At 44.2% G+C, this 25,388-nt stretch overlaps 1 protein-coding gene across 4 annotated transcripts in view; it reads right to left on the bottom strand.

Moving 5' to 3' along the window:
* Positions 1-878: 878 nt before the first annotated feature.
* LOC111959725 (sprouty-related, EVH1 domain-containing protein 2-like) overlaps positions 879-25,388 on the bottom strand; it is a 33,158-nt gene continuing 8,648 nt past the window's right edge. Inside the window, exons 2-6 of one of the 4 annotated variants that reach the window (XM_023981768.2) lie at positions 16,849-17,026; positions 16,340-16,508; positions 16,007-16,071; positions 4,424-4,582; positions 879-4,137 (exon numbers count right to left, since the gene is read on the bottom strand). In XM_023981768.2, the coding sequence (XP_023837536.1) occupies positions 3,418-4,137; positions 4,424-4,582; positions 16,007-16,071; positions 16,340-16,508; positions 16,849-17,026 (1,291 nt within the window). In that variant the 3' untranslated portion in view covers positions 879-3,417. Of the gene's footprint in view, positions 4,138-4,393; positions 4,583-16,006; positions 16,072-16,285; positions 16,509-16,848; positions 17,027-25,388 lie in introns of all 4 variants that reach the window. The other 3 variants (XM_023981695.2, XM_023981612.2, XM_023981547.2) reach the window with 3 other exon arrangements.

Raw genomic sequence — 25,388 nt, forward strand, 5'->3', positions numbered from 1 at the left:
ATGCATTTCCAGAGACCCACAGAGCAAAACAACATTGTGCCCTCTATAGATTTTAGAGACTTGCGGAAAACGGTACAGCTCTGCGAACCCGTCTAGCGCCTAACGGAAATATTTCAGTCTTGACAGATAAGGGGGGGGGGGAGAATACTCTGGAGCAAAGACAGGATCTGACTGCTGCAGTCTTTCCCTCTATGATACACACATACAATGGAGATGTGTTTTAATCAAGAACATGCGTATACTCAAACTGAAACACTCTCTCCCCACATGCCCTGGCCCACGTATGTATTTACCGTGTTGCAGCAGGATGGTACTGGGCAGAGTAGCATGAGGTCGATCAGCTGCCCCCTCTGCACCAATGCTCCTAAAGAACGGACGCAACACAGGGAAGTGCTGGGCTACAACACTGAACTACTGTTGAAAGGTTCTATAGGAATATAATATGGATGCTATGTATACGGGATAAATGTTCAGGCTGTGTGAGATGCCACTGTAACATGGTTTAATCTCTCAAAAACCATGTCTCTGTAAAACACAGTGGAAATGAACACACGCACACACATGGAAAAATACTTACTATCCAGGCCATGCTTCTGTTAGTTTCCATATGATGTATTGGCATTTATACAGATGTTAATTTCTMTTTTCTCATTTTAAAAGCAAAGAGTCGTGACGATCATATTAGAAACAATACAAAAATATAACTTAAAATGTACATCATACACTTGATATATATATTTGAGCTTTTTTTTTACAGAGGTAAAAATGCAGATTGTAAAAAAAGAAAAAAGACAATCGATGTAACAGTTTTTTTTTTTTTTACATTAAAATAAAAAAAGACTAAGTATATATATATATGAGATAGATGAAGAGGATGCTTCAGGCACTTTCCTTTAATAGTTAAATGTGTGCAGGAATTAGACACCGCACCAAAACAGACAAACTGCTTTTGGTTAACTTTTCTTTTACCACAGATAGAAAAATAAAACTAGGATCTTCTCTACAATGAATGGCAACAGTATTGCAAAGCTGACAAACAGGAACACACAGCAGAAAAAAAAGGAAGGAAGAAAGGCAGAGAGAGAGAGTACAGAGAAAGACATGGACACAACGACAGCTTTTGTACAGAATCCGCAATGCCATGGTACCTTCACCCATTTAACCCCAGACATTGCTTGGTACTTGAATGGTTATGACGATTAGTTAATGTATGACTGGGATAGATAGCATAAGATGTCTTTTCTACCACATTGTTGCGACTCGAGATCGGGTACTTCACAGCAATTTGCGCATTTTGTTCATAAGGTTTTTCTGATTAGTGTTGTGCTTYATACAGAGAAAGATCAAACAATGTTCCTCCCACGAGGTGAGGTTACAGGGTGGTTTAAATTTGAGGCTAGTTTTTGTTTCAATACATACATACATACTGTAGCGTCCATTTTATTTTTGTATACATTTTGACACCACCTGACCGATGTGATTGGCTGACAGACAGCCTCCTCCCTTGCCATTGGCTGTAATGTAATACCGAGTAAAAGACCAGGAAGTGGGATTTATTGGACTACAGAACAATAGATAAAAACCCTTCTCCACAACTCTGGTCTTGGAGAGCTCCTGGGTGTGCAGCCTTTCGTTCCAGCCCTGCAGTAACGCACCCGTATCAGCTAATCGTGGTATAGACTGAGGAACACGATTAGGTGATTAGTTGAATCAGGTGTGCTAGCAGGTCCCTTCGTTGGAGAACCCACAATCTTATACCCTTGAAGGGAGTGGGGAGAGATGAGCAACCAGATCAAAACAGTACTTTCTCTCGAGCTAAAGTTGAGGGAAACTCTAAAGACAGCRTTTCCCTGACAGTTAGCCTCGTTGAGTGTCCTTTTGAAAGACAAAAGAAAAGACACACTAAAGAAAGCACCATTGACATTGTAGTGGACAACGACATCATCCATCTCAAAAGGTGGCAAAAAAAACCAACCTCTTCCCCTCTTGGCTGTGTTCAGTTTACAATAGGATCGTTCCCTTCCTCTTAACCCCCCAGTCCCCTAGGCTGGTGTCTAAATTTAGCAAGGCAAATAAATAAAAACTATATCAAAAGATCAACATCAAGCATCAACTGAATAAAAAGTCACCTAAGGCTCGAGTTCTCCTCCTCCACTGTAATAAAACGGTTGATTGAGGATTATTATCTTCAAAAAATGACTAATTTAGATACTCTATATAAATGCTGCAGCTTATTTTGTCATTTTGGCTTTCAGTTGAAGTCACAACAATAGCAATCGGGGATACATTGCTGCCCATTCCATTTTCCAGACCACAAAGGAAGACACACACACACAGATTAAGTGTCTAAAGCAGAGTTTCCCCATCCAATACTCAAGTACCCCTGACCCATTTTATCTTTTGTTCTGGGCCGAATCCACAATACATTCAGTCTAACTTGACCGAGCAGTAGAATGGTACTTTCATGTTTTTTCCAGGTGTGTCTCCACTGACATTAATTGATATTGGGTTGAATTTGGTTATAAAATGTGTATAGTCAGGTACCTTCCTGGCCACAGGTCTAATTGTGCTGTATAGTCAACTCCTATAGCCATGGAAGTTGGAGTTTTGTCAAATAGGAGTTGACAAAACAGCACAGCTCTGGGACCAGGCTAGGTCAGGAGTAGTCAAGGAGCAGAACGAGGAAACACTGGTTAAACGTTTGCCTTTTCTTGAATTTCATTGGCTGGGGAGGGGCAGACGTGATCACAGTTGGGCTGCATCCCACATGGCACTCTATTACCTATATATTGCACTACATTAGAATAGGGCCCATTGGGCTATGATCAAAAGTAGTGCACTTTATAAGGAATAAGGTACCATTTAGGACACACATTTGATTTAAGTGCCTCTGCCTTACAGGCGGGAACCAGCTTGATCTGTGATTGATGGTGAGCCATGGCGAGGGGAACACAAAGTGAGAGCCCCCCTCAGAAAACAACGCTCACACTGACCTCACACAAAACACTGAGAAAAAGAAAAATATTCAAGTCTTTAAAACACATGAGTGTAAAAATATAAAGTACCTGTTTATATATATTTATATATAAATGAATATTCATTATTTTAGTCTTTGTAATGCAAGGACGTGGAAACCGTAGGCAGGGTACCCCTATAAAAAAAAAAAAAAMGAACAAAAATAAAAACAATAGGAAACGTATTTTTTCTCGTTCTTTCCACCGAGAGAAACTTCCATTTCCAAAATAAATCGGGACAAGCCAATTGTTTTCCCATCTGGAATTTGGCCGAGAGAAGCAACAGCRAAAACAAAAACACAAAACAAAAGAATAGCGGGGCCACCCACTTCTGGTCCAGTCCCTTCCATGTGTCTCTGTTCTACTCTCCACTCTCTCTCTCTCCGCTGGCACCTCCCGGCCCTCAGCCCACGGCTTTGTGCTTGCCCCCGCAGCAGTGGCAAGCCACCCCGCAGCGGTAGCAGGTGCGCAGGGGGGCGTAGCAGCACATGCAGGGGGCCAGCAGCGACAGCCCAACCAGGGCCAGCCAGCGCAGGCAGAAGCGCTCGTCGCTGGTGTCGCACGAGCACGGGTCCGARTAGTCGCCCTCYGGGTCCGACATGCAGTGRTAGAGCAGGCTGTCCGCGCACCACATGAAGCTGACCCGGTGGATGCACGTCTGGATGGGGTCCGGCGCCTCCTGGCACCGCCCGCGCCTGTTCTCCTCGTGGTTGAACATGTCCCGGCAGTAGACGCAGCGCGAGCGCTCGCCGTCTTCCTTCCGCCGCTTGCCCTTGAGCTGGAGAGTGCGGGGCTGGGCTGTGACCACTGCCCTGTGTCCCCCGATAAGGCCACCCCCACCTAGTCGGTCYACGCAGCCTACCTTGGGGTCCCTTGTGTGCTGGTATGGATCAAGGCCCAGSGGGTAAGGGTAGGTGTAGTCGTGCTTGGGCGGCTCGCTCTTGGCGAAGTGCACGTAGGCGTCGGCGTCCTCTGGGTGCTGGATGAGCTTGTCGCGCGCGGCGGTGGCGTGCCGGTAGTCCTCGTACCCGGTCAGCCAGGTCCGCTCGCGAGGGTTGATGCGCACAATCTCCTCCTCTTCCTCCACCTGGAAGCTGACGTGGCGTGGGAACACGGGAACCGACTGCAGAGATAAAGGAGAGCAAAAAAAATTAGAACTACACAGACCAGTCTACAAACTACAAAACATGTCTTCCAACAAGCAGTCAACTTCCAGGCCTAACTTGAAATACATTCACATTACCACCATAGTTTATGCTTCAAGAACAATCATTCCCTCTGTCCCTCCCACCTACCCATTGTAGTAAAGAATATAGCCGCAACCCTCTAGCTCCAATGCATATGATATTTTTTTCAAGATCAAAATTTTGGTGACCCACCTTCGCCACCGTCGTCCCCCAGCCACCCACCTGATCCAGGAAGTAGTGGTCCGAGTGTCGGTGCTGGTCGTAGAAGTGACCCAGGATGCAGTGGTGCCGACGCGGCTCGCAGAAGCTGGGCGGGGCCAGGGTCTGCAGGGGCTCCTTCTTCTGGGAGTGGGAGGAGTTGGATGAGCTGTCGGTGGCATTCTGAGAGACAAGACCAAACCAAACACGAGTCAGGACTGGGTCATATTCATTAGGGCACACAACAGACAACGTTTTGCAACTGAAAATGAGCATTTCTTATTGGACAGTTTCAGATAGCCCCTCCTGTTTTGGTCAGTTTTCTTCTGCTTGGTGTCTAATGAACATGACCCATGACTACATGGGAGTAATATCAGACCAAGCTTACCATTAGAAAACATCACTGCTTTCTGGAACATTGTGTTTGGCTACGCTAACTCAACACGCAGTATTTAGGACAACGTTACATTTACATTTAAGTCATTTAGCAGACGCTCTTATCCAGAGCGACTTACAAATTGGTGCATTCACCTTATGATATCCAGTGGAACAACCACTTTACAATAGTGCATCTAACTCTTTTAAAGGGGGGGGGGTTAGAAGGATTACTTTATCCTATCCTAGGTATTCCTTAAAGAGGTGGGGTTTCAGGTGTCTCCGGAAGGTGGTGATTGACTCCGCTGACCTGGCGTCGTGAGGGAGTTTGTTCCACCATTGGGGTGCCAGAGCAGCGAACAGTTTTGACTGGGCTGAGCGGGAACTGTACTTCCTCAGAGGTAGGGAGGCGAGCAGGCCAGAGGTGGATGAACGCAGTGCCCTTGTTTGGGTGTAGGGCCTGATCAGAGCCTGAAGGTACGGAGGTGCCGTTCCCCTCACAGCTCCGTAGGCAAGCACCATGGTCTTGTAGCGGATGCGAGCTTCAACTGGAAGCCAGTGGAGAGAGCGGAGGAGCGGGGTGACGTGAGAGAACTTGGGAAAGTTGAACACCAGACGGGCTGCGGCGTTCTGGATGAGTTGTAGGGGTTTAATGGCACAGGCAGGGAGCCCAGCCAACAGCGAGTTGCAGTAATCCAGACGGGAGATGACAAGTGCCTGGATTAGGACCTGCGCCGCTTCCTGCGTGAGGCAGGGTCGTACTCTGCGAATGTTGTAGAGCATGAACCTACAGGAACGGGTCACCGCCTTGATGTTAGTTGAGAACGACAGGGTGTTGTCCAGGATCACGCCAAGGTTCTTAGCACTCTGGGAGGAGGACACAATGGAGTTGTCAACCGTGATGGCGAGATCATGGAACGGGCAGTCCTTCCCCGGGAGGAAGAGCAGCTCCGTCTTGCCGAATTATAATTATATTATAATTATTAATACGTTAACGGACACTTTTCTCCACACCGAAAAAATAAAATCTGATGTGTTATTTTTTTGGGCAATATATGCGGCTCTTCATTTATAAATGCTCTGTCCGCTGAGGCTTTCCCAAGTTGATGCCCAAGAGACCGAACAGCCTCAGATCACGCGCTCAGATCATGTTCGAGCCTCGGATAGGACAGTGAAACACACGCGCTCGCAACTGCAGGCGACGTGCAGATGTTTCATTTCTCTCTCATGCTGTCATGACTGAAGCCAGCGCAATTTCCTACTATTTGTGTCCAGGTTAAACGTGGGACGTCCCTCATTATAATCAGTCGGTTAAATTCATGGTTATTGCATCATTTTCAGATCTATTAGAAGCGATTCATAGACGAAACAACAATGTAATTTAACCAATTGACTGGCCAGAGATCAGGGCATTCATCAGCAAAGACGCAGTGCAAGCTGATAGTATTTTGGACAACCAAATTGAACTCAAAATTATTGATGAAATCGAAGTGTGGCAGCTGTATGGTGGCTTGCGATTCATAACTTACATTTTGCCGGTACTACATGTAGTAGTAGGCCAACCGATAACACAACGACGGAATGCGTTTGAAGTGATGATGCGCCGCGGAGAACAGCTTGCACGTCCAGCAAAGTACATCGCTAGTGGCACGCACACAGTTCGTGCAGATCAGCAGGTGGGGGATTTTCGTGGCAGCCAGACGAGACAATCGAAGGAGGATGCGGTGAGCAAAGTTACTGGGCTCGAATTTAGTCACGCTTGCTCTAAATGGATTGGTGCTTCTAATTGTACATGTTGTAAACAACATTTTGGGGGAATGATTAAAGCTTATACTCTATGGCTGGATTTATGTAATTTGGGGATGTATGTATTTTTTTCAATGCTACATTCATTTGGCAGACCTAACTTGATTGACCCTCTTTCTACAAGGCCTAGTCTATGAGAGGCCTAATCCTAGTTGTATGAATATTTTGTTAATGCCTAGGCTATAAAGGTGCATTCGGGTAATTAACTCATTATTATGCATCAACATTTTAATTTGATTAATTATTTGTCAGTCATTCTTTAATTTGTTAGGCTATACAATTAAGTAGATTAATGAACTGATAACATTCATATATTACTTTTTTAGATTTTTTTGGGAATATGATAGCATGTATAACAGAATGCAATATTCTATGTGAATGTTCATTAATGTTAATTTGTGTATTAATAATCTGAAAATCAGTCTGAAATTGAATATTTCTCCTATTGTCCATATCCATATAGCCGAGGACAATGTGGTAAAGTACTGTTATTCCTTATCCACCTAATGATAATTATAATTTTTTTGAGATATATATACACACACATACAAACACACACACACACACACACACCGTTGAAGTCGGAAGTTTACATACACCTTAGCCAAATACATTTAAACTCAGTTTTTCACAATTCCTGACAATTAATCCTAGTAGAAATCCCTGTTTTAGGTCAGTTGAGATCACCACTTTATTTTAATAATGTGAAATGTCAGAATAAGAGTACAGAGAATTATTTATTTCAGCTTTTATTTCTTACATCACATTCCCAGAAGTTTAGATACACTCAATTAGTATTTGCTAGCATTGCCTTGAAATTGTTTAACTTGGCTCAAACATTTCGGGTAGCCTTCCACAAGCTTCCCACAATAAGTTGGGTGAATTTTGGCCCATTCCTCCTGACAGAGCTGGTGTAACTGAGTCAGGTTTGTAGGCCTCCTTGCTCGCACATGCTTTTTCAGTTCTGCCCACAAACTTTCTATAGGATTGAGGTCAGGGCTTTGTGATGGCCACTCCAATACCTTGACTTTGTTGTCCTTAAGCCATTTTGCCACAACTTTGGAAGTATGCTTGGGGTCATTGTCCATTTGGCAGACCTTGAAACGTTGCTTCAATATATCCACATAATTTTCCTGCCTCATGATGTCATCTATTTTGTGAAGTGCACCAGTCCCACCTGCAGCAAAGCACCCCCACAACATGATGCTGCCACCCCCGTGCTTCACGGTTGGGGTGGTGTTCTTCGGCTTGCAAGCCTCCCCCTTTTCCTCCAAACATAACGATGGTCTTTATGGCCAAACAGTTATATTTTTGTTTCATCAGACCAGAGGATATTTCTCCAAAAAGTATGATCTTTATCCCCATGTGCAGTTGCAAACCGTAGTCTGGCTTTTTTATGGCTGTTTTATAGCAGTGGCTACTTCCTTGCTGAGAGACCTTTCAGGTTATGTCGATACAGGACTCGTTTTACTGTGGACAGATACTTTTGTACCCGTTTCCTCCAGCATCTTCACAAGGTCCTTTGCTGTTGTTCTGGGATTGATTTGCACTTTTCGCACCAAAGTACGTTCATCTCTAGGAGACAGAACGCGTCTCCTTCCTGAGCAGTATGACGGCTGCGTGGTCCCATGGTGTTTATACTTGTGTACAGATGAACGTGGTACCTTCAGACGTTTGGAAATTGCTCCCAGGGATGAACCAGACTTGTGGAGGTCTAAAAAAAAAAATCTGAGGTCTTGGCTGATTTCTTTTGATTTKCCCATGATGTCAAGCAAAGAGGCACTGAGTTTGAAGGTAGGCCTTGAAATACATCCACAGGTACACATCCAATTGACTCAAATGATGTCAATTAGCCTATCAGAAGCTTCTAAAGCTATGACAATTTTCTGGAATTTTCAAAGCTATTTAAAGGCACAGTCAACTTAGTGTATGTAAACTTCTGACCCACTGGAATTGTGATACAGTGAATTATTAAATAATCTGTAAACAATTGTTGGAAAAATTACTTGTGTCATGCACAAAGTAGATGTCCTAAACGACTTGGCAAAACTATAGTTTGTTAACAACAAATTTGTGGAGTGGTTGAAAAACGAGTTGTAATGACTCCAACCTAAGTGTATTTAAACTTCCCACTTCAACTGTGTGTATATATATATATATATATATATATATATATATATATATATATATATATACACACTGCTCAAAAAAATAAAGGGAACACTTAAACAACACAATGTAACTCCAAGTTAATCACACTTCTGTGAAATCAAACTGTCCACTTAGGAAGCAACACTGATTGACAATAAATTTCACATGCTGTTGTGCAAATGGAATAGACAAAAGGTGGAAATTATAGGCAATTAGCAAGACACCCCCAATAAAGGAGTGATTCTGCAGGTGGTGACCACAGACCACTTCTCAGTTCCTATGCTTCCTGGCTGATGTTTTGGTCACTTTTGAATGCTGGCGGTGCTYTCACTCTAGTGGTAGCATGAGACGGAGTCTACAACCCACACAAGTGGCTCAGGTAGTGCAGCTCATCCAGGATGGCACATCAATGCGAGCTGTGGCAAGAAGGTTTGCTGTGTCTGTCAGCGTAGTGTCCAGAGCATGGAGGCGCTACCAGGAGACAGGCCAGTACATCAGGAGACGTGGAGGAGGCCGTAGGAGGGCAACAACCCAGCAGCAGGACCGCTGCCTCCGCCTTTGTGGAAGGAGGAGCACTGCCAGAGTTGTAGACTCCGTCTCATGCTACCACTAGAGTGAGAGCACCGCCAGCATTCAAAAGTGACCAAAACATCAGCCAGGAAGCATAGGAACTGAGAAGTGGTCTGTGGTCACCACCTGCAGAATCACTCCTTTATTGGGGGTGTCTTACTAATTGCCTATAATTTCCACCTTTTGTCTATTCCATTTGCACAACAGCATGTGAAATTTATTGTCAATCAGTGTTGCTTCCTAAGTGGACAGTTTGATTTCACAGAAGTGTGATTAACTTGGAGTTACATTGTGTTGTTTAAGTGTTCCCTTTATTTTTTTGAGCAGTGTATATATATAATTCCCCCCTCCCTTTTTCCCGCTCACCGTTAAACAGTGAATCAATTTTGCCTGGCCTTAGTGGACCAAAGATGTTCCACAAAACATTGAGACGTTTTGGCTTAGCGATGTAATGAACGATACCACAAATTTTGGAGCCAAAGAAATGCAAAAAAAAAAATCTTACAGCCAGTCTGAAGCGATTACAATGGTTCAAACAGCCCAGGAAATGCAGGAGGGGGAGTTTTTCCCCAGTGGGTGGGAGATAACGACACCCTTGATTGGGCACGAGAACCCGTGCGGGAAGCAGACTCCCATCGGCCCTTTACACAGAGACCAACAAACCAACCTGCACATGGCATGCGCTCAATGGGCCATTGCTAAGGTAAAAGCGTGTCATGGCTCAGAGTCAAAATCTCCCTACTTCTGTATGTAATTAACCAACAACCCCCCACGCCTCCCAAAAAACAATTCCTTCAAGAACAAAAGAGTGGGAAAAACTGTTCTGAAGTCTCCCTTTTATATTGAGGGTAGGTTAAATTAATTCCAGCTAGGAGACTTACAGCCCCTTTAGCGTCGAGCAAGACCAGAAGTGTGGTCGATTGCGTCACTAGCTGAGGCCGGCGCGGGGCACCTCTTTCATGTGGCGGTGTGCTTTTGAGCTAACTCGGTTCCCCAGTTCTCCTTACCGCTGCCAAGGCGCGTGCCAGAGGACCGCTAGACTGCGGTAATCAGACGAGGGGGAATCCGGCCACGGCATATGATATCAAAATGAGAGCACCACCTCTAGTCCACTCCCATTCACTTTGGACGGTTTCTGGTTTCTTAGTCCTAAGTTTATTGGACCCCAAGCCACTTGCTATAGAGGGCTTCAGTGAGCCCGACCAAAGCTAAAAGTGGCATCCCTTCCTTGGGCGATGCCAAGAGCTTGGTTAGGGTTGAGCAATGTTCTTTAGGAGGCGAACCGGGGCCCCTGTCTGATGGAGATGATTACAAACACAGACCCTGTTCAGATATTTACTCCCAACAGCAGGGCTTGAGGGAAAAAAAAAAAAAATAGGGAGAAAGAAATGCTCCTGAGCACTAATAGCGCAAGACCTATGGAATGTAAAAGCGCTAAATTGCCCATGTTCATCACAAAAGCCACGGAAGTCCACCAGGCGTGTTGATTGGGGGGAGATGTGAGATGTGTGTGGCACAGCGTCTGATTTCAAAGGCATACCTCTGCCTTGTTTGGAGATTTTCATCATCTCTTGGTTTGGAGGTGAATAAAGACTGGAGATTAAGGCAAGGGGTGGAATCTAGTGGGGGGCACGAGCTCTGAGGTAATTACCGAGTAACACACACAAACGCACAAGCACACACACAAGCCAGCTACTAGCCACTGTGCCCTAGAGCACAGGAAAAGCCAAATAGTAGGAGCTGTGTGTGTGTTGTGTGCTAAGTGTGATTACTGTGGGGCCGGTTGGGGGATGTGTGCGCCAGGGTCTAATTGGAAGTGTGTTTGTGTGTGTGCGCATATGTAAGGGATATATTTGTAAGTGTGTGTGCATGTGTGTTCTTGTGCTCGGAATGATTTCTGTGGTTGGGGAGGGGGGAGGGGTGTATTTGTGGCTGAGCTAATTATCAATTTAGCCTCCAGACCAGACACAGGAATGGAACTCGCGGCAGCTGGCGATTCTAAAACTACCCTCGGCCTCATCGACACTACAGAGTGGACAGTCTGGTCACCAGCAGCCCATTCAAAAAGACCCTGATGTCCAAAAGGGTGGAGAAACACCACGCCAGTGTGAGGCGTTTGAGCCTCTGCACCTTGTTAAACCCCCCCCCCACAAGCACCAAAGGGAGACATTCCAACAGTCTTTCCAAATTCCACCAGTCACAGGGACCTTCGAAGAGAGGGGAAGTATTGCATCATCCAAGGGAGTGTGTTATTTTCTTGACTAATATTGTTCTAGTGCCGGGGGGGGGGGGGGGGGGGGAATAAAGGTCATTCGTCATTGTCCTCTCCTCCATCTGTGGGCGGGACTTCAGTTCCCTCAGGCTTTTCGAAAAAGACAGATCCTATCTAATACAATGTGACCTTCCCCCTCTTCAGGCTAGCTCTCTGGGCCACTGGGGAATGGGGCTAGATTCCAAAAGAATACAACAAAAAACGGGGGGGGGGAAGGGGTGTCTGCAACCGAGGCGAATTGGAGTGTTCCCTTGAGCGGACCTGCTTTTTCTAAGAAGGGCCAGCTATGTAAACAGGGAGGCAGTGACGGATTACTGACGGACCCTCTTCCCTCTGACTGGACATCCTGTGGAAACGACACGCTAGGCCCTTTTCCTCTTTGATGCCATCGGAAGGGAGAAGGAGTAAAAAAAAAGAAGAGAAAGAGGGGAAGCGAGAGCAAGGACCTGGACTTCCCATTACTATCAGATTTAGGATAAAGGCTAGGTACGCCAGACAAGAGGAAAGCAAATTAGTTACAATGGACGGATTCACTAGCTTAGTATCATCAGGTTGCTATTATTAATGTTGAGAGTGGATAAAGTTGTGTAGCAGTGAAGGCCCATCCCAGTTTCTTTTAGTAATAGTGTAGTACTTTACCATTTCCTAGTCATGTTCTTTAGTTGCGTCTTTTCTCTTGGCTTGGTAATCTTGTCAGCATCACGTTTTAGCGTGTCTAGTTATGTGTTAGCATGTTTGCTAACTTAAAGGGACACGGCGAGATTTCAAAATGTAGGTCATTTTTCTACTTACCCAGAGTCAGACGAGCTCATTGAAAACCATTATGTCTCTGCGTGCAGTTTGGAAATGATTGAAGTTAGCATATCGTTAGCTTAGAGCAATTTCTGGAAGCTTCCCAATACAGTAGCCAACACCTCTCAAAAGCAGGGAAATAGACCTTCCAACTACTCCAAAGCTTAGCGTCTTACAAAGCTATTCATAGTAAATTTGTTCATTTGACTGATCTTCTATCCACGTCATTCTCRTTCCCGGTGTCACCAAGATCTACAGAGATCGCAACGTTTTATCTGTCTCAATGGCGCTCACAGATACCATAATGGTAAAGATACAAATGTTCTGCTCTCTATACATCTCTATGCGACAACGGGACAGAGAATGAGGAAGTGGATAAAATCTCGTTTCTTATGATTATCATTCAAATTTACRAATGTATAAAATATTATTGTAGAGGTTTTTGTAAGACTAAAATGACCAACCATCCAGCTTTGGTTTAGTTATAAAAAGTCTATTTCCATGCTTTTGAGAGGAGCTGCCTACTGTACTGGGAGACTTCCAGGAATGGCGAAGGTGTATTAAGATCCATGCTCTTACCACAAATGTCTTGTTTACCAAGTTTGCGCTTTGTTATGCGGGCCTACTCTTTCTTTGTATTGTCATAAAGCACAGTATACATGATCCCAATTTAAGCTCCAAGACACTGGCAATATGAAAAACTGAAAAAGTTCACAAGTGCTGATTTATTGAAACATTGAACCATGTTTGCGCACCGTAGTTTAAAAGCTCCGTGGATAGTGTTGAAACCATGACGTCATATCTGAATTCCGACATCGTTATGCACCTTCGGCCATTGGCAAGCTAACGATATGCTTACATCAATAATCGCCGAACTGCACGCAGAGACTTTGGGTAAGTAGAAAAACAACCGACATCTCAAAATCTTGCAGTGTCCCTTTAAGTGTTAGCTAGATAAAGAAGTAACATATTAGCATGTCCGCTAGGCTAGCTAACTGTGTGTAGGCTGGGTACAGTACAGTGGGTCAGGCAGCAGCAGCAGTTGGGATGGAGGCTGCCAGGCAGAGGCCTCCACTGCAGATGCACCACTATGACTCATGTACATCTCCCTCGCTCTCTCCTCCCTGGAAATTAGGCCTATTCAAAACCCTGTGATATAACAGCAACTCACACTGCAGTTATAGCTGTGCAGGAATGTATGTATGTATGTATGTATGTATGTATGTATGTATGTATGTATGTATGTATGTATGTATACCTTACTGGAATTATGCTTTTGATGCCTTGTGTGAGGTTTTCATGTTATCCATGCCAGGAACTGAACTGGCATTCAGGGCAGTGTTCTGATGAACTGCCGGAGGTGGCCACATTCTAGCTAGCTCTGGGTATTTTAAATGTTTTGACTGTACTCGCATGATTTCTTTGGTTACTCGTATGGAAAGTACTCGTATATTTTTAGAACACAAGGCACTTGGGGGAAAAAATTGCACATTTATCTACAGTGCATTTGGAAAGTATTCAGACCCCTTCACTTTTTCCACATTGTTACATTACAGCCTTATTCTAAAATGTATTAAATTACTTTCCCCCCCCCCATCAATCTACACATAATACCCCATAATGACAAAGCAAAAACAGGTTTTTAGAAGCCTTCCAACAGGACAATGACCCTAAGCACAGCCAAGACAACGCAGGACTAGCTTCGGGACAAGTCTCTGAATGTCCTTGAGTGGCCCAGCCAGAGCCCGGACTTGAACCCGATCGAACATCTCTGGAGAGACCTGAAAATAGCTGTGCAGAGAGGCTTTCCATCCAACCTGACAGAGCTTGAGAGGATCTGCAGAGAATGGGAGAAACTCCCCAAATACAGGTGTGTCAAGCTTGTAGCGTCATATCCAAGAAGACTCCAGGCTGTAATTGCTGCCAAAGGTGCTTCAAGAAAGTACTGAGTAACGGGGTCTGAATACTTATGTAAATGTGATAGTTTTTTATAACAAATTAGCAAAAATAAATAAAAACCTGTTTTGGTTTTGTCATTATGGGGTAGTGTGTGTAGATTGATGAGGGGGAAAAAACAATTAGAATAAGGTTGTAACGTAACAAAATATGGAAAAACTCAAGGGGTCTGAATACTTTCTGAATACACAGTATATATTAGATTCTGTAAGTACTTAATGTGCCCATCTCATTSATATCAAATTATTAGCGATACACAAGTTGAAATAGGTCACTGGAATTATATCTACGACCAGCGTGCCTCTTGCGCATAATGGTCATATTGGCCGGTATTCCAACAATCTTTTTTTACTGTTTCCTTGGTTAACTTGAACCCATATGTAGATAATCCTTTATGACCATATGTACCTCTGTGATTAATTATGATTGATTGTGCACAAAAGTGAATTGAATTGTTTCCACACCCACCATGCGTCACGTGCATAATGGTCATGTGACGTGAAACGTGTATATTTTGGGAAGTGAGCACTCAGATTGTTAGTTTGACCTGACGAAGATCCGTTTCAGATCGAAACATTGTCAGTAATGCGGAGAATTGGGAGTTTGAAGAGTGTGTGGCCTTGTTCTTAAAGAGATGGAAGTGACCCATCTTGTCTAATGTGTCGAAGCTGGTAGCTTGGGGAAACTGAACTATGCTAGCAACATGCCCTTTCACAGCTTCTGCACTCAAGTAAATAAGCATGTTTAATCACCTCAAGCATTTTAAATTAAGTTATTTAGACGTTTGCTTCAGAAACGTGCTCTTTGAACATCCACAATTGCTAACAAAAACATCCATCTTCAGAAATCCACAACGGAGGAAAGTCAAAACACAGCTGAAGGAAGCATCAGTGCATACACACGCGCGCACACACGCGCGCACACACACACACAACTCCCTCTTCCAAGAGGACCGGCCAAAACCCCCAAGCTCTCTCCAGACATGAGGGAAGAGAGAGAGACAACACAAGGCGTTCCCTTCTCTCAGTCTCTCCCCCCCCCCCTCCTCCCATGGTGTTAAATCACAGAGGCAGTTTGCTAGGAAGCAGCTGCTAATGATAGTTTTAGAGGTGGAGTGGGAGGAGGAAAGGGGGGTGGGCAGGAAGAGACCTCGCGACCCCTGCCTGCTGCTCCTCATCTCCTGTGACGGCGACAAACCAAATGCCAAGCGGCGGCGGAGTCTGGTCAAAACACTACAGGATACCTACCCCTCACCCCTCCTCTCTCTTCCTCCTCCTACTCTCCCTCCACCCGCCTGTTACTATCACACCAGCCATCTCCTGCTCAAAAACAAAGGGCCATCTCTTCCCGAAATGGGCCAAACTAAAATAACTGAAATCTTCACACGCACTTCAAAAAAGAAAAAAAGGGACTATAAGTGAAGGCGAGAGAGAAGCCCGACCAATCACAGACTAGAGGTGATMTTGCAGACGGGAACAATATGGAGTCCAACATGCAAGTGGACAGCCATGACCATAGATGGGAAACATACCATCTCTATTGATATGAAGCCCAGAGTTTTGGGTGGGACTAAAAACCTGACCCTAACCAAAACAGAGAAACTTGGATTCTCTCAAGTGTTTACTATGTCCCTGAACATTGCTGGTGTTTGAAACTACAATAGAGGAACAAGGGGAGGGACTCACGGTGAAAACATCGTCGTCACCCAACTCGGCCTCATTCTGGATGGTCAAAGAAGAGGTGGTAGATCCTGGAAAACAAAGATGGCAGAACAAGCCGATAGTGAGTAACCTGAAGCGCAGGAGGCTGAACCACTTTAGTTGGACTTCCACATTCCCATAGCATCAAACATCTTCCTTTTCTTGCTACGAGAATCTAAACGCATTTGATAAGTTAAACCAACATGGTGGTTGCCTATCCAACTCTTTCAGCAATCAGTGGCTATAAAGGAAAGGGACGTATACCATTCAAGAGCATTGAGATACAGCCCTCATAGTCTTCGCCTTCCCCTCCCGTACCTTCCGTCAGGTCCTCCATGGCTTTCCTGACCCCACGGTCGAAGGCGCGTGCATCGGCCGGGCTCTGGAACGTCAGGCCACACTTCTTGTTGTCCACTTTCCAGTGGTGAAATGTGGGTGTGGCCTTGGTGTACACCAGATCCTTCTTCAGGAAGCATTCCAAAATCACCTGGGAGGCGGCACACGTTTGAATGGACTATAAACAATGCTCCTAACAAAGTATGCTGAAAGTGCAAGCCTCTTTACAAGCCCACACTGATTCTACTACCTGAATTATCTATAAAAGGAACAGAAAGAGAAACAGAGGGGAAAAAGCTGAGGATCGATATCTGACAAACACATTTGGGTAACATGAAAAACGTTAATTGGTGACAATTAAGGATTTGTGAATACATTCTAAATGCGTGTGACAGAATCAACCCTTATCTGCCCTGGACGGGATTCAATCCCAAGCTAATTGTTACTGTAACGATTCAGGATTTGGGTCTGAGTGCTAGCAGGGGCTTCACCTGTTTGTCTTTGAGGCGCTCGCCGTGGATGAGGAAGCTGCTTCGGCCCAGCAGCTCGGCCGACAGCACCTTGCACACGCCCACACGGCTGAGGCATCCTCCGTCCTGGGCCAGCCAGCCGCCACTCGAGTCGTCCCGGGTCATGACCACCGCTTTGACGCGGACAATGTAGCTGTCACTGTATGGTTGAGAGAGGGGGAAAGTTGGGGTCAGTCAGTTAGCAATGAGGTTGTAGAGCATATGAATGCATGCGTGTGTATATACACAAAAAATATATATATATACACACACGTGCCAGTCAAAAGTTGACACACCTACTCATTCAAGGGTTTTTATTTTATTCTACATTGTAGAATAACATTGAAGACATCAAARCTATGAAATTACACATATGGAATCATGCAGTAACCAAAAAAATGTGTTAAACAAATCCAAATATATTTTAGATTAGCCACCCTTTGCCTTGGCATTCTTGACACTCTTGGCATTCTCTCAACCAGCTTCATGAGGAATGCTTTTCCAACAGTCTTAAAGGAATTCTCATATATGCYGAGCACTTGTTGACTGCTTTTCCTTCACYYTGCGGTCCAATTCATCCCAAACCATCTCAATTGGGTTGAGGTCAGGTGATTGTGGAGGCCAGGTCATCTGATGCAGCACTCAATCACCCTCCTTCTTGGCCAAATAGCCCTTACACAGCCTGGAGGTGTGTTGGATAATTGTCCCGTTGAAAAACAAATGATAGTCCCACTAAGCACAAACCAGATGGGATGGCATATGGCTGCCAAATATTGTGGTAGCCATGCTGGTTAAGTGTGCCTTGAATTCTAAATAAATCACTGACAGTGTCACCAGCAAAGCACCACCACACCACCACCTCCATGCTCCACGGTGGGAACCACACATGCRGAGATCATCAGTTCACCTACTCTGCGTCTCACAAAGACACGGCGGTTGGAATCAAAAATCTTACATTTGGACTCATCATCACCAAAGGACAGATTTCCACTGGTCTTATGTCCATTGCACGTGTTTTGGCCCAAGCAAGTCTCTTCTTCTTATTGGTGTCCTTTTAGTGGTTTCTTTGCAGCAATTCAACCATGAASGCCTGATTCACGCAGTCTCCTCTGAACAGTTGATGTTGAGATGTCTGTTACTTGAACTCTGAAGCATTTCTTTGKGCTGCAATTTCTGAGGCGGGTAACTCTAATGAACTTATCCCCTGCAGCAGAGGTAACTCTGGGTCTTCCTTTCCTGTGGTGGTACTCATGAGAGCCAGTTTCATCATAGCGCTTGATGGTTTCTGCGACTGCACTTGGAGAAACTTCCGGATTGACTGACCTTCATGTCTTAAAGTGACGATGGACTGTTGTGTTTCTCTTTGCTTATTTGAGCTGTTCTTGCCATAATATGGACTTGGTCTTTTACCAAATAGGGCTGTCTTTTGTATACCACTCCTATCTTGTCACAACTAATTGTCTCAAACGCATTAAGGAAATTAACAAGAAATACCCCAAATGAACTTTTAACAAGGCACACTTGTTAATTGAAATGCATTCCAGGTGACTACCTCATGAAGCTGGTTGAGAGAATGCCAAGAGTGTGCAAAGCTGTCATCAAGGCAAAGGGTGGCTACTTTGAAGAATCTCAAATATATTTTGATTTGTTTAACACTTTTTTGCTTACTACATGATTKCATGTGTCATTTCATAGTTTTGATGTCTTCACTATTATTCTACAATGTAGAAAAAAGTCAAAATAAAGAAAAACCCTGGAATGAGTAGGTGTCCAAACTTTTGACTGATATATATGCACAACACAAAGTGTTGGCCACAGGTTTCATGAGCTGAAACAAAAGATCCCAGAAATGTTCCTTATGCACAAAAAGCTTATTTCTCTCAAATTCTGTGCACAAATTTGTTTACGTTGCTGTTACGTGAGAATTTCTCCTTTGCTAAGATAATCCATCCATCTGGCAACTGTGGCATATCAAGAAGCGGATTAAACAACATGATCATTACACAGGTGCCCCTTGCGCTGGGGACAATAAARGGCCACTCTAAAATGTGCAGTTTTGTCACACAACACCAAAGATGTCTCAAGTTGAGAGAATGTGCAATTGGCATGCTTACTGCAGGAATGTCCACCAGAGCTGGTAGAGAATTKAATATTAATTTCTCTACCATAAGCCGCCTCCAACGTTGTTTTAGAGAATTTGGCAGTATGTCCAACCGGCTTCACAACCACAGACCACGTGTAACCACGCTAGCACAGGACCTCCACATCCGGCTTCTTCACCTGCGGGATCATCTGTGTCCAGCCACCCAGACAGCTGATGAAACTGATAAGTTGTTCTGTCTGTAATAAAGCCCTTTTGTGGGGAAAACTAATTCTGACAGGCTTGGCACAAAAKTGGGGGGGTCCTATGCCCTCCCAGGCCCACCCATGGCTGCACCCCTGCCGATTAATGTGAAATCCATAGATTAGGGCCTAATAAATTTATTTAAATTGACTGATTTCCTTATATGAACTGTAACTCAAATTGTTGCATGTCGCATTTATATTTTAACAAAAATATTTATGCAACAATTTCAAAGATTTTACTGAGTTATAGTTCATATAAGGAAATCAGTCAACTGAAATAAATAAATTAGGCCCTAATCTATGGATTTCACATGACTGGSAATACAGATATGCATCTGTTAGTAACAGATACTGTATTCTTAAAAATAAAAAAAGTAGGGGCGTGGATCAGAAAACCAGTGAGTATCTGGTGTGACCACTATTTGCCTCATGCAGCGCGACACATCTCCTTCGCATAGAGTTGATCTGGCTGTTGTGGAATGCTGTCCCACTCCTCTTCAATGGCTGTGCGAAGTTGCTGGATATTTGCGGGAACTGTAACACGCTGTTGTGCACGTCAATCCAGAGCATCCCAAACATGCTCAATGGGTGACATGTCTGGTGACTATGCAGGACATGGAATAGCTGGGACATTTTCAGCTTCCAGGAATTGTGTACAGATCCTTGCAACATGGGCTGTGGATTATCATGCTAAAACATGAGGTGACATGAGGTCAGAATCGTGAATCTGCTTTGCAGTGCGCACACAACAAAACAAAATGGTTGATATAAATTAAACCTACATATTTGCCTTCAGCCACAGGACGAAACCCCTTTTTCGTGAACAAACCACCCCCCTGAAAATGATGAGTCATACGTACATCTGCGCTGTGAAATTGGTCCGCGAACGCACTCTGCATCACCCCCTCACCTTCTGCCATATTTGAACGGACACAAACTAGCACCAATTAACACAGCTTTTAAGAAGAACGCCCATTAGCAGCGGTATGGCTTTGCATGACATAGTATTTAAAATGATATTGTCAAGCTGCTGAAAAAAGGTACCAAATATCAGTTATTCAAGCGGCTGCCCGACACCAGATATGAAGAACACAGAAAGACGCAGCTTTACAAAAAGTCATGGCCGTCTAAATCGCCATTGTTTTTTCAAAGAGTCACTTCCCTAATCTCACCCTTACACTACTCGTCATGCACATCCAGGACACCTGTAAATAAACAAGTCCAATTCATTACATTTGTCTTTCTAGTCATCAGGGACTTTCAAAKGGATACTGAGGCAAGTCTAGTCATGTAAGAATCAGCGTTGCCATACCATGGGTACAGCACAATTATATGCATGACACCACCTCAGATTGAACTATTTGACGATATATTAGGCAGGAATCTTCCATCCATAGCAGTTGAAAGATGTCTATGTGGCCATGGCTTTTAATATGGTAAACTAACTGTCCATCTGGCATTTGAAGAGAGCATGAGTGATGGTACACCTCCACTAACACTCCCACACATACACCCTCAGACAAGCTAGGCCCAACTCAGAGACATGTACAAACCATGCCAAGAAGCATGAGAAATGCACACCAGAGAAATAAGGACACCTGGCTAAAAGCGTAAATGCAAAAGGACTACAAATGAATTAATCAGCAGCAATCCTTTATATATAAAATCCCAGACAAATACACAGGTGCATATAAATTGGGTGTGAGTCACTAGACATGGAAACTGTTTTGTCAAATCCTGACGGACAGGCAGTATTTGATATCATATGAGGGATGATGACTCCACAGCCCACCCACCCCCAGAGCACGATAAGCTCGGGTTTTGTTGACACCCCTGGAATGTAGCGGCCATGATAGTACATACTAAAGAGGGGGAGTAATTCCTCTCCCACTGCAGAGGTCACCCCTCTCTCCCTCCCACATCTTCTCTCTGTCACACACACACACGATATGATTATCCCAGATACCCTGGCTGCACTTCCAAACACAATGAATATTCATTTAGAGTTTTGACAAATAAACCGGGTGAAGGAAGAAATGTCTGAATAAAGCCAGTCTTTGCAAACAAGGCTGACGATCCGTCTCCCTGAGATCCATGAACATGGAGCCCACATGGACGATTCAGAACAATCTYGCAGAGTGCCAGCGAATGTACTCTATGATTACACATCTAAAGACCTGAGAGCACAAGCCAGAGAGAGCCCCCCGGCGTTACAGAAACACCAAATCTCCTCTGTAAAAGGTGGCAGCATTGCTTCGCTCATCTAACCTTTTCCGCCACAGCCAAAACAAAACCTTATCCCAACCACGCAGTAGTCACGAGCAGCAGCCCCTCCAGCAACAGCCACACWGAATATGAGCGAGGAGGAGGACATTGCAGAGTAGACACAGAAAGACATGGCTAACAGAAACCAGGGAAGCAGCAGAAATACAAAACCGGACGGCTTGCCTTTTATAATCGGACATCTCTCCTACATCCCGTGGCCACGGTCACAAATTCCTCATGGTCTCCCTCGGCAGACGGTCGCGGTGTGCGAGATGACACAACATCCCATCCCAATCACCAGCCCGACCATGGTGGAAGCAGCAGCAGCCGTGCCTGACTTCCAGGCTGTTGGCTCAAAAGTGCTTCCCCACGTACAGTATGATTCAGTCTCCTTGACAAGCAGATGGCGCTTGTGTGTGTGTGTGTGTGTGCGAGAGAGAGACGGAGCGAGAGAGTGTAGTGTGTGAGTTGAGCATGAGTCATCTCCCGGCAGCCATTCCGCATTCGCCGGCAGTGGCACACAGCACACTCCATCCTCATCCGTCAAGGAGGAGGGGTGAGGGGAGAAACATGGCCTAAGAAGCCCACCACTACCCAAACACAACGGGAGGGTCCATCCATTCCAAACCAGCTTATTCTCGCACACAGGAGCCCAAAATGAATTTGAAGCAACTGGAACAACTTGCCTATCAGCAAAAGGTTGGTGCACATTGTGTACAGCAGTGAGCAAAGAACATGTACATTCATGGCTCTCGCTAGCATGCAGGTCAGAAGAATATGTGGGTTGAATATTACTCAGCTCTGACTGGTCTCCTTATCAGGAGTGTGTGCCCGGTGTCCTTACTTTGTCAGGCTCATAAAAAGAGGTCAAAGGTTTACAATGTACAAACCCAACCCACAGGTAGGTGTGAAAGACCTGGGGTGATGTCATCCACGGCTCAGAATGTAGGAACATAGGTGATCGATAGTCCTTTTTTTTCTCCTCTCCCTCTCCTTTTTCCCTCTCTGGCAGCTCCCATTCAGGACAGCTCATCAGTTCCCCTCCAAGCTCTTATTTCTCTATCACAGGCCATCAGATGAGGATTTTGTACAAGGAGCTGGCCACTAACAAAGTTAAAGTCATGGGATACTTTCCTTGCGTTTGAGGTGTAGAGAAGAGGCTGTTCTGTTACTTGATGAACCAGACAAAGCAAAGCAGCAATGGGTCCATCAAGGCTCAGAAGTTCATAGACAACTGTACATGAAATAGGTCGATTTTTGATAGGGACAAATKATTCTATCAAACAAGTAGGGTTAAGGCCTACATATTCATATTCTAACCCAGAATAGGCCAGTCGCACTGAAATAAACGGAGTTATTGTATGTTAAATGGTGGCATCTTCTCTTTACTCTCCATGCCATAGGCGATATTGCCACATGGGGTTGGGGGGACATGTCCCCCCCAATATTCAACAGGTCGATTCCCTTGGAGGTCGGAGGCCCCCCAGATAGCGTATGAACACGCCATAAGCAATGGCAAAATGTGTAGAGTTACAGAAAATCTGCTTCAAAAATGTACATTTTCCTCTCTGCCCAATGACAAACTGTGTTGAAATTAGAGGTCGACCGATTAATCGGAATGGACGATTTCAAGTTTYCATAACAATCGGAAATCGATATTTTTGTACACCGATTTGGCCAATTTTAATTTTTTWATTTTATTTTTTACACCTTTATTTAATCTTTATTTAACTAGGCAAGTCAGTTAAGAACACATTCTTATTTTCAATGACGGCCTAGGAACGGTGGGTTAACTGCCGTGTTCAGGGGCAGAACGATAGATTTTTACCTTGTCAGCTCGGGGATTCAATCTTGCAACCTTACGGTTAACTAGTCCAACACTCTAACCACATTGCACTCCACCAGGAGCCTACCTGTTACGCGAATGCAGTAAGAAGCCAAGGTAAGTTGCTAGCTAGCATTAAACTTAACTTATAAAAAACAATCAATCAATCATAATCACTAGTTAACTACACATGGTTGATGATATTACTAGTTTATCTAGCGTGTCCTGTGTTGCATATAATCGATGCGGTGCGCATTCGCGAAAAAGGACTGTCGTTGCTCCAACGTGTACCTAACCATAAACATCAATGCCTTTCTTAAAATCAATACACAAGTATATATTTTTAAACCTGCATATTTAGTTAATATTGCCTGCTAACATGAATTTCTTTTAACTAGGGAAATTGTGTCACTTCTCTTGCAACAGAGTCAGGGTATATGTAGCAGTTTGGGCCATTGTGAACTGTGTGAAGACTATTTCTTCCTAACAAAGACAGCCAACTTCGCCAAACGGGGGATGATTTAACAAAAGCGCATTTGCGAAAAAAGCACAATCGGTGCACGACTGTACCTAACCATAAACATCAATGCCTTTCTTAAATTCAATACACAGAAGTATATATTTTTAAACCTGCATATTTAGCTAAAAGAAATCCAGGTTAGCAGGCAATAATAACCAGGTGAAATTGTGTCACTTCTCTTGCGTTCATTGCATGCAGAGTCAGGGTATATGCAACAGTTTGGGCCGCCTGGCTCGTTGCGAACTAATTTGCCAGAATTTTACGTAATTATGACATAACATTGAAGGTTGTGCAGTGTGACAGGAATATTTAGACTTATGGATGCCACCCGTTAGATAAAATACGGAACGGTTCCGTATTTCACTGAAAGAATAAACGTTTTGTTTTCGAGATGATAGTTTCCGGATTCGACCATATTAATGACCTACGGCTCGTATTTCTGTGTGTTATGTTATAATTAAGTCTATGATTTGATAGAGCAGTCTGACTGAGCGATGGTAGGCACCAGCAGGCTCGTAAGCATTCATCCAAACAGCACTTTCGTGCGTCTTGCCAGCAGCTCTTCGCAATGCTTCAAGCATTGCGCTGTTTATGACTTCAAGCATATCAACTCCCGAGATTAGGCTGGTAAAACTGATGTGACTATAAGAACATCCAACTGTCAGGTCTATGAAATACAAATGGTATAGAGAGAAATAGTTGATGTGTCATAATTCCTATAATAACGACAGCCTAAACTTCTTAAATGGGAATATGAAGGCTCATGTTAAAAGGAACCACCAGCTTTCATATGTTCGTATGTTCTGAGCAAGGAACTTAAACGTTAGCTTTCTTACATGGCACATATTGCACTTTTACTTTCTTCTCCAACACTTTGTTTTTGCATTATTTAAACCAAATTGATCATGTTTCATTATTTATTTGAGGCTAAATTGATTTTATTGATGTATTATATTAAGTTATAATAAGTGTTCATTCAGTATTGTTGTAATTGTCATTATTACAAATATATATTTTTTAAAATCAGCCGATTAATCGGTATCGACTTTTTTTGGTTCTCCAATAATCGGTATCGGTATTGAAAAATCATAATCGGTCGACCTCTAGTCCAAACTTTTAACTGGTACTGTATACAAACACACACACATCCCCCCCCCCCTTTCAAAAGTACCCGCAAAACACCAGTCTCAACGTCAACAGTGAAGAGGCGACTCTGGGATGCTGGCCTTCTAGGCAGAGTTCCTCTGTCCAGATCTGAGTCTGAGATATGGCTTTTTCTTTGCAACTCTGCCTAGATAGTCCAGCATCCCGGGGTCACCTCTTCACGGTTGACGTTGAGACTGGTGTTTTGCGGGTACTATTTTATGAAGCTGCCAGTTGAGGACTTATGAGGCGTCTGTTTCTCAAACTAGACACTCTAATGTACTTGTCCTCTTGCTCGGTTGTGCACCGGGGCCTCCCACTCCTCTTTCTATTCTGGTTAGACCAGTTTGCGCTGTTCTGTGAAGAGAGTAGTACACAGCGTTGTACGAGATCTTCAGTTTCTTGGCAACTTCTCACATGGAA

The sequence above is a fragment of the Salvelinus sp. IW2-2015 genome, linkage group LG1 (genome assembly GCF_002910315.2).
Source record: "Salvelinus sp. IW2-2015 linkage group LG1, ASM291031v2, whole genome shotgun sequence".
NCBI classification, from domain to species: domain Eukaryota; kingdom Metazoa; phylum Chordata; class Actinopteri; order Salmoniformes; family Salmonidae; genus Salvelinus; species Salvelinus sp. IW2-2015.